General features: G+C 41.3%; 1 protein-coding gene across 1 annotated transcript in view; it reads right to left on the bottom strand.

The window, feature by feature from the left end:
* The window catches only part of cntnap5l (contactin associated protein family member 5 like), a 168,223-nt gene that overhangs the window by 70,217 nt on the left and 88,006 nt on the right, over nucleotides 1-10,000 (bottom strand). The window contains exons 8-10 of the mRNA XM_063211883.1: nucleotides 9,217-9,493; nucleotides 6,941-7,093; nucleotides 4,639-4,810 (exon numbers count right to left, since the gene is read on the bottom strand). Of these exons, the coding sequence (XP_063067953.1) occupies nucleotides 4,639-4,810; nucleotides 6,941-7,093; nucleotides 9,217-9,493 (602 nt within the window). The remainder of the gene's footprint in view (nucleotides 1-4,638; nucleotides 4,811-6,940; nucleotides 7,094-9,216; nucleotides 9,494-10,000) is intronic.

The raw sequence follows: 10,000 nt of genomic DNA, 5'->3' as shown, positions 1-10,000 counted from the left end.
CCACCATCAAATTCTAAGTATTCATTACTGGGAAAATTGCATTGTTCAAACATGAAAAGGTGGATCTTCTCCAAGTCTGCCATTTCCAGAAATAGATATTTTTAGCTGTAAAATGTATTGTACTTTGCTAGTAGTAAATATTAATGTATTCTTTTGTAAATATTAATGAAAAGATCAAATTTGACAATGGGCAGCACAGTTTCAATGAGCTGCTGAGTTGCAATACCTACTCTGGCCACCATCCTACACAATGCACCTTCACGTTAACGATACAATATATAACACATAGCTAGTTCAGTCACTAAGGTATGAGACACATTCATAGAGTCACTGAGTTGATATGGGGGGCATTACAAGAATATAATGCTAAACCTGATAAAGTTAAATTAGAGATGGTGGGTAAACTGTGAATAGATACCCTGTAGGCATCATTAGACAATAAAAGGGTGATTCTAGGCACTTTTTCAGGTGGTTTACCACAGGCTCCAGGTTAATATGACCTGGAATACCCCCAGGTTTTCAGTGAAAATCAGGTCAACCATATCGTCTTTCTGCTTCCATTCTGCAATGTATGTTGAAGTGGATTGACAGCAAACCTGATTACAAATCTATTTAAAAAATGGACCTCTGATTAAACCTGATCACAAATCCGTTTACAAATGGACCTCTGATTACCATTGTTTTCTATACCATTACCATAGCACATCTGGTTCATTCAATCACTAACACACTCACAGTTAGAAAAAAGTGATTTCAGTCTCAGAACAGAAAACTCAGAACAGATGATTTGGGGTGGAAATAGGCTGCTGTTACGGGGTTGGTTGAGTGTGAGTGAGAAAAAAAGGAGCTAATGAAGTGAAAAAGGTTTTTCCTCACCCCTGTTGCCACCAGGGGCCACATCTGAGCGCCCAAATTCAGTGTGACTATCTATCACTTATCCTGGACCCAACCACTGTGGACCTTATGCCTCTAAGAATCCTGGGCCCAACCTATGTGGACCTTATGCCTCTACAATCTCTATCTATGTCTTCTTCTTTTGTCTTCTTGCTATTCTCTCTTGTTTCTGTCTCTCCTTTCTACTTCTCTTTTTAACTCCATCTTTAACATTGTTTTTTTTCATTTGTTAAGCACTTTGAGCTGCATGCCCTGTATGATATAGTGCTATACAAATACAATTATTTAAAATTATATATATTATAGCTCACTGTTACACAGGGGCGGAGCTACAGGGGTGGCTAGGGTAGCATTTGACCCCCCTGAAATCTGATTGGCTACCCCAAGTGCTCCCCCAGAAAATGGACAGTAGCCCCGCCCACTCACGTTACACGAAGCGCATAGCAAGGATTAACCATTTTCCCCACACACATTTTGATGCAAGTTTGTGTACACACCACCCTCGTGAATTTGGGCATATGGGGTACCATTCGAAAGCTTAGAATGCCCTCTGTCTAGTGGTATGCATAGGAACTCTCTGTGTTGTACGGTCTGACGGCAATGTGACATAGAAGCAGATGTGTGCTTTTCCATCCTGAAGAAGAAAAGCATTAGAGAAAAAAACTGCTTATTTCAGTCCAGATTCATTTCGTTTTCCTTTTGAAAAGTTAGCTGTCTGCCATTTAAGATTTTTCAGTACTATAATGCTCTATTGCCCATGTGATAAATAAATAGATTCGTTTTTGGTGGTAAATATTAATTCCTTTGAATTCAACTCAAACCTCATGTCTAAAGTCCAAATATTCACTGGCATATGCTAATTGCTGTCTTTGTTTTGGAATAGACTAGATGCTAATGATTTTAAAAGAATGTCCGTACAGCACCTTTGATAGCATTGTGTGAATTGTAGCAAGCTGTTGGCAGCATTACAACATTACAGTGACTATTTTAATCATTTATTTATTTTAGTATGGAAGTAACTCTTTAATGGCCAGTCTGAGTTTAGGCTTAAATTATTGATGGGAAATTTGAAATCACATAAAAACACAGATGGCAGAAAATAATTTGATTAACTCTCAGACACCTAAGCATTCATTTCCTTTCAATCTAGTTTTACGTCTTTGATGCAGAAACTTTTAAGTTCATTTCTGAGAATTCTGTAGAAACGTTGAAAATCTGCAATATAGGGCTTCAGTGAAACACTTATCTTTATCATCTCAAATCACTATATGATTCTCGTATACACAAACACAGATAGCCTACAGGTTAACACAACTGTCTGTGTATCCCAATGGCTTAGCACCCAGGTATTAGGCATTTTCCTTCCAAATAAGAGCAGCCCTTCATATCACTTTTCTCAAAAACGTATGTTTCCCACATTTCTAGTACATCTACATATTAAAAAATTACTTCTACAATGGTTAAAATGTATTCAGAAAAGGCAGCTAGCAGTATACAAAAATGGCCATGTTTTACTTGAAATGTGATATTTTCTATATTACTATTTTCTCTCCGGAAATGACTGTGTGGTGTTGGGATATGTAATTTGAGTTAAGTTCAGTCAATGTAAGGCACTATATTCTTTGTAAATCTTGCCATTTGCAATGCAATGGGTTTCTGAGGGTCAAATCACAGTCAAATCACAAAAAAATAACGAATTGCTGTTTGACATAATAGGAGACCTAAAACTTAAGGGTGCAGTTATAGGGTGCACAGCGGGTGTTAGGGTTGCCAAATGTGACCAACCCAATTACCAACCCAAAAATACTCAAAAGAACGTCTTAAAGGGACACTGTGCAGGAAATGGTCAAAAAAGGTACTGCAACTGTGCTGCTCATTGGAACTGGGCTGCCTGTTGCCAAATTTGATCTTTACATGAACGTGTACCAGTGGCGGCTGGTAGTCTGTCAAACAGGGGAGGCTGTTCAATTACAATATGTCCAGAACGCAAAAATAAAGGTGGGGGGGGAATTTTGACACACATCTTACATTGGTCCTGAGCCACATATGGCCTCACACACTAAAGGACTCTTGTTGAAACAAATTTGTTAATCATTAATCATTATCCCCCTTGTAGCCTATTCATAGGGAAATGTTTTTATTATTATTATTATTATTATTATTATCATTAGGCCTACCTCCGCCACATAATGATGTGATTTAGTTTGCCTTCGTTGTCTTTGTCATCACTGGGTGCAACCGGCTTAATTTACCACTAGAGGTCGCAAAATCTTTAATTATTTACCAGACATTGCCAACACAGTAGGAAACAAGGACTCGCCACTCACGGGACTTGGCAGTTAACCAGTTGATAAGACACCACGAAAGCTCAAAAGAAACGGTTGTTCTTCCCTACCTTTTTCACCAAGTCAATATTAGGCAGTGCTCTGCTCTGCTCCTTGATATTCATTTTCTCCTGGAATTCGCCAGAATTTAATCCACAATGCTTGGCATTTTGCATAGCTCTCTAGCTTTCTTCCAAGCTAGCCCTAACGAAAAGTAGGCAACTTCAACTTTTGAATTGGGAGATTAAAAAGGATAAGGACATGCCACTATTAAGACTTTATTCGCAACACTAGTGTCACTAGGTTTACAAGAATATGTACACAAAACTGGAGTACACCGCAATGAATAGCTTCCCCACTGGTTACCACGACGAAACTTCTCAGTCAAATTAATAACATATCCGCATTTCGAAATGAAATCAACTACTGTAGCCTACTGACACGGGGTTCACCCAATCACAAGTCGGAGCTCCAGTCTCCGGGTCCCTCCCCCCTCTCCTCTCTCTTCACTCCCTCTCCCAGTGAGGCTCAGTCTCAAAATCAAAAAAAATTTCACGGCAATAGCCAATGACCGTTTAGCATTTTGCCATTGAAAAATCGTACAATCCCACATGCCATTGAAGTCCATTGAGACTCGACTCGCTTGCGTTGTCATGAGCGGAAGAAAAAAAAAAAAAAAACTCGTGCGCGCCTCGGGATCTTATAACAGATGGTTTCATCTCAAAGTTGAGCACATGCATTTTCTATGGAGCTGGGTCTGAAATAGCAATGTTATTAAGTTGTGTAAAGCATTAGTTTACATACTATTCTCCGTGATTTTGGACAGGAGGCGGCGCCTCCCTTGTACTCAAAGAGGAATCGCCTCTGACGTGTACTAAGTAATAAACAAAAAGTTCTAGTATGGCCCAAGTACAGTCATTTTTGCAGCTAAAAATGGCTATTTCTGGAAGTTCAAAATGGCGGACCATGGAGAAGATCCCCCTTTTCATGTATGAAAAGTGCAATTTTTCCAGTCATAATGAATACTTAGAATTTCATGGTGGTGGTAAGTATTCATGAAAAAGGTAGCATTAGTGAATGGGCAGCATGAATTCTGGAAATAAACAACTACAAATCTCACACAGTGTCCCTTTAAGAATAAAATCCTGCCAGAATTAAACAGAAGTCTTGATTTATATGAACACAAATCTACAAAATATGTATCTGCCCAAAGCCCTTCTTTAACCCATAGATGACAATCGGAAACCGATTATAAGAACCCGAGAAAATCATTCTCTTCATCTATTCTATAGTGTTTGAGTGTTTTTTTGTGTAAGAGCATGCCCCTGTGAAATTCATGTGGCTACCCCATTGCTCCCCCCAAAATAAATGTCTGGTTCTGCCACTGCTGTTACATCGGTCGAGTTTGAACTTTCCTCACCTGTCCCGTATGCTGCAGACATCAAAATCCAGCTGGCTGTAGTTTCCCAGCGTCTTTTGTTGCACGTGGAGGAGGTTGACAGGATAATTGTTTGCGAACATAAGGCGCATGCAGCCCTGGAATCCCAAAGCACCACTGTCGCACACCAGGTTGGCTAGGGACGTGACACATCCTTGAATGACACAACAAGTAAAGGAGGAAAATAAATTAATAGACCCTTGAAGCAAACAAGATTTTAAGCAACAGCCCTGACTCCCCTAAAATCAAATTCTGCTGGAAAACGTGGCACAAAGCCGCTTAGAACATCTTAGCGGAATTGTCTTGTCTCTTAAGACAGCTGTCTGAATTGGAGGATTTAAAAAGCCTTTGCTTTTTTTTCTCTCGCGTTGAAGGTTTAGGCCAGCGATTACAGAAAATGGCGCAGAGAGGCATGTATGTCTTTCTCAGCTGTAATTACATTTTTACCCTTACATGCACCTTCGTTCATCATGTAGGTATTTGGTAAATTAATCTCCCAGAAGCTCTTTGAATGGGAGCATTAACGAAAGGACCATGTTGACTCTCTAACGAGAAAAGGGGGGGGGGGGGTGGGGGTAGGGGCTGGGAGACAGATTCAGGTAAGTCTGTGAACTGTAAAGTGTAGCAAGATTACAAAAGACTTTTCTGCGATAGAATTGAAAGATGATGGGGGAGGAGTTCTAAAGCAATGACTCAAACTTTGACAATTCAAGAGGATTGCGAAATGGAATATATTAGGAGGTTTCTTTTCTTTTTTTCAAAGTGTTCTCTACCAACTGACAAGGGAGTTCTTAGGAAGCTAAGCACTGCCACTTCACAACTTTTGTGCATCAAAAATACAAAGGAGAGAGAGAGAGAGAGAGAGAGAGAGAGAGAGAGAGAGAAAGAGAGAGAGAGAGAGAGAGAGAGAAGAGAGAGAGAGAGAGAGAGAGAGAGAAGAGAGAGAGAGAGAGAGAGAGAGAGAGAGAGAGAGAATATTTTATTTCGTTGTTTAATCATTTTAGACTCAGAAATCATCAACAACAACAACACAAACCTTTATGGGTATCTATCTGTTAATAGGGAATTGAATGAATGGATTGCTTTGATTGTTGGATTCGTGGATTGTTTTTGTGAAGTAAGTACATCCAAAGCTTACTAGCAAGGAGCAAACATTTTTCATACAACGAAAACAAAAAAGGGAAATGCATTTAAAAAATCAAAAAAATCTGACCCTGCCATTCTATTTTGTTGGAAAACATCATGGGCCAGCCCTCTCTAGTAAAGCCTTGTGAAAAATGCCAAAAGTGTTTTTTTGGAGTTGGACCCGCTGGCAAAGAGACAGAAAAATAAATAAAGCGGAGGGAGAACAGCACATCCATTATGGAGGCAATGGAACTATTTATGACTAATCAGCCATGAATTCCCAGCACCTGCAAGTACAAATAGTTTTAAAAGCTTTCCAAAGCCAGATTTCGAAAGCCAAGCCCAATAAAACGACAAAAACAACAACAAAACAACAAATCGTTGGACCCTAGCCCTTGCAATGCTGTAAAAATGCATCGCCCTGAGTGAGACATAATTGTGTCAGCCATGTAGACATGCTGTATACCAAGCAAAGGCAGACCAGTCTCACCCTTAACTTACCCTTATCTTAGGTAACACAATTTCCTTTACAGCATCTTTACCCCTTGCAATTCTGTAAAATACATTACCCTGACTGAGTTGTTGGTTTCAGCCATATTGTAAACATGCATCTATTGTGTACAGAGCAAAGGTAATCTATTCTTAAACCTTGAACATTAAAAACACTTCATATTACAACAAAGGTGAGAGCTCTACTTCTTACTTGTAAAACACGTCACCTTGGTCTTGACAGACATGATGTGAACAGAGCAAAAGCCTATCCAGGCTGGCTAACCTGGCCCCTGAATGACACACAGCTATTGGTGTCAGCAATGTGGACATGCCATGTGTACTCAGACACAGTGCAAAGGCAGAACCAAGGCATTCCAGCCTTACCCCCCGAATGACAGGAGTATTGGTGTCAGCAGCAATGTAAACTGGTGTCAGCAATGTCGAAATGCCATGTGTACACACAGGGCTGGACTGGGGGAGAAATAGGGGCCAGGCAATTTTGGATTAAAGCAGCCCCCCCTCCCCTTTATACATACAGGTATATATATATATATTTTTTACACTTCTGAAAATAGGGGCCCACAAGGGTGTGGGGCCCACTGGGAAATGGCCGCTATGCCAGATGGCTAGTCCGGCCATGTGTACACAGAGCAAAAGGCAGGCTTACCCCCGAATGACAGGACAGACGGCCTCTTGGGGCTGGCGACACGGTGCCTGGTCTGGGCGATGGCAGGTCTCTGGGTGTCGATGGTCAGGGACACCTGGCCTCCCTTCATCTCCACCCGCACCGAGTGCCACTGGCCGTCACTCACTGTCTGCTCTGGGAGATGACACAACAGAGACCATTGAAAGTTGGGGGGTGTACAGGGTTGCCAGATGAGGCTGATGATTTCCAGCCCAAAAAATGCTCAAAACCCGCATGGAAGCACTAAATCCCGCCCAATTCTATTGATTTCTATGGCAAAAATTGGGCGGGTTTTTCTGCTAAATGCCATTTTTACCCGCACGCGGCGATCCTAAGCAGCCCAATTGGGCGGTAAACAGCCCAATCCGGCAACACTGGGGGTGTAGTGTATATAATATATCCACGATAGACATAATAACCCAAGTCCCATTCAATTGTAGTAGATAGTGTGAGAGAGTGGTATCTGTATTTTGTTCATATTCTCTCTCTCTCTCTCTCTCTCTCTCTCTCTCTCTCTCTCTCTCTCTCTCTCTCTCTCTCTCTCTCTCTCTCTCTCTCTCTGTGGGCGTTTATGAAGGCTGAACACGTTCTCCAAAAGATACTATATTATTTAACAAAAGGCAACGCTTTGAACCTCTTGTGGGATCATTTTCTGTTCTGGGAGATGTCAAGAGACCACACACGGCATCCACTGACTGTGACTTTACGGAAATAAGGTCTTGGGCAAGAGATGCTTCTAAACAGACAACTGGGTGTCAATATTCCAGAGTAAACTTATGAATCCATAAAGAGTATTTACATTTACAACATTCTGGAGAGTCAAATTACAGTGGAGTCAAAAGTCTGTGGATATCTCTGCAGTTGGTCAGTGTCATTTCAACGCTACAACTGTCTCTGAATATTAACATAATAGTGAGTAGAAATTAATTCTGAAAATGTTACACTGACCAAAGAGTACTACTTTTGAGTGGGACCAAATATTACCTACAATGGGGTTAATGTCAACTTTATTTAAGTATATTAACACTGTATATTTGCTGTATATTGGCTAGAGGAATTTTAAGCCTACCTTTTACCTTACCTTTTCAACATACTACAGTATACATACTGCATTTGCATAGCACAATTCATGCAAGATTACAGCAGTCTATCAGGGACATGCAATATACACGTAGGATGGAAATTGTTGCATTTCACACATATTTAGTAGAGTGTTATCTATGTATTCATGCATATTCAAGTACTATTCCATAAACTATGTTGGGTCATATATTGTACAGCTAATTCTTAGACGATAGGGAAGGCACGTTCCTGCTGGATATGTGGTCATTTCACTGACACATTATAGCATCGTATGCATTAAGTATTCATGTTTATTCATTCTAATAAATTGTATGGTATGAATTTCATGTGTGTGGTATGGTATACATTAAATAAATTGTGTATCATATTAAAGAATACTGGGGATTACAGTAGGCCTACATATTTTTCAATTTAATGAGGTTCAATGTCTTTCACCATGCTAGTCGCCATCCTTATTTATAGCACTACACAGTACTATATCCACTGTGCTTTTAATATCATGACATTTTATATGTTAAGTTATTAACATTTATTGACAGTAATAGAAAATCTTGTCGACCGTGCTAAACTTTTACGACTGACTTTTAAATCATGCTTGAGTGCATTTACAACTCCATGATCCTACAAAGTCGCCACTGTGACAAAAGTGTTTTCCTAAAAATGTATGTCCAAGACAAATATCCTTCAGGACCAGTTAAAAGAATCTTCAATCTTGAATCTTGAAATGTATGCCAGTAATTAATTTGGTTTTATTGGCTGGGTTTCTCATGGCCTCACCTGAACTGTGTGACCTGATAAAGAGCTTTGTTACCTTAGGTTGCAACGTTGTGCTGAGTTTCACCAAATATATCACAGCAAGGAGATTTTACATTGTGCAGATTTTTTTTTCTTGATCCTTTCTCAGGCCTCACCTGCAGGGGTGTAGCACCAAATGCTCGGCCTTATGGGCCCATCTCCAACAGACACCCCACTACCCCACAACTATAAAAAATATTTGATATTCATAAGTATATAAAAAACTGAATCTGACTCCCTGTGCAATGAATATACATGTATATATATTTTTTAAACATTTGCATACGTGTAACCAAGGTTGCAGTCCCATTTACCCGATGACCCTAAGTATGGGTTGGATGGGGTGGTGTGGGGGTGGGTCGGTCAAGATCAACACTCACCTGAGTACATGATTGTGGGGGGGTCGTCCAGACTATCGATGGACAGCAGAACTCGGCCCCCCTGGATCTCCAAAGAGAGGCGCAGGTACAGCCTCTGTTGCGGTTCCCACGCCAACGGGGCAATGACGATGATGCCGTCCCGGTTCCAGGTGCGTAGCTGCAGGCGCACCGAGAAGCTCTCCGTTCCGAGGTCGGCGGGAACCGTCAGGAAGCTGTTGCCGCTGGGGAACGTGACGGACAGTGGTGGAGACTCGGAACAATGGAACGTCACGTTCCCCTGTGCCAGGAGAGGAAGAGAGCGAGGAAGTGAGTGGGTGGTTGGCAGTGGCGGAACAACTGCACAGAGGGCCCCAGGGCAAAATACTGACAAGGCCCTCCATACTGCCTGCCAAGATTACACTAATAGGGCAACCATCAACCATATAAGAGGGCTCTGCCAGCAGCAATCTGCATCACCCCAACCGCCCCCCCCTGCCACCCAAGCTCGGCCCCTGGTGGGTTTGTGGGTGGGGGAGAACGCTTCACATCAGAACAAAAAAAGAAACATGCTCAGGAGAGAAAAAGAGAAAAAAGACAGGAAAAAAATGGTGATCTGTTAGGGGGAAATTAAGAGGGAGGGGAGGGGAGAAAATGAAAGGGTAGGCACACCTGTCAAGGCAGGCTTCTGTGTGATAAAAGGCATCTGAAAATACACCCAGGTCCTTGGAGACTTCTAATATAAAACATACGCGCTCTCACTAAGCTGTGCGTTTGACTGACACCAGGTCATTTCTCACACTCTTAG

The sequence above is a fragment of the Engraulis encrasicolus genome, chromosome 12, assembly GCF_034702125.1.
Source record: "Engraulis encrasicolus isolate BLACKSEA-1 chromosome 12, IST_EnEncr_1.0, whole genome shotgun sequence".
NCBI classification, from domain to species: domain Eukaryota; kingdom Metazoa; phylum Chordata; class Actinopteri; order Clupeiformes; family Engraulidae; genus Engraulis; species Engraulis encrasicolus.
Note: the sequence above shows the minus strand (reverse complement) of the source record. Positions and strands in the feature narration are given on the sequence as shown.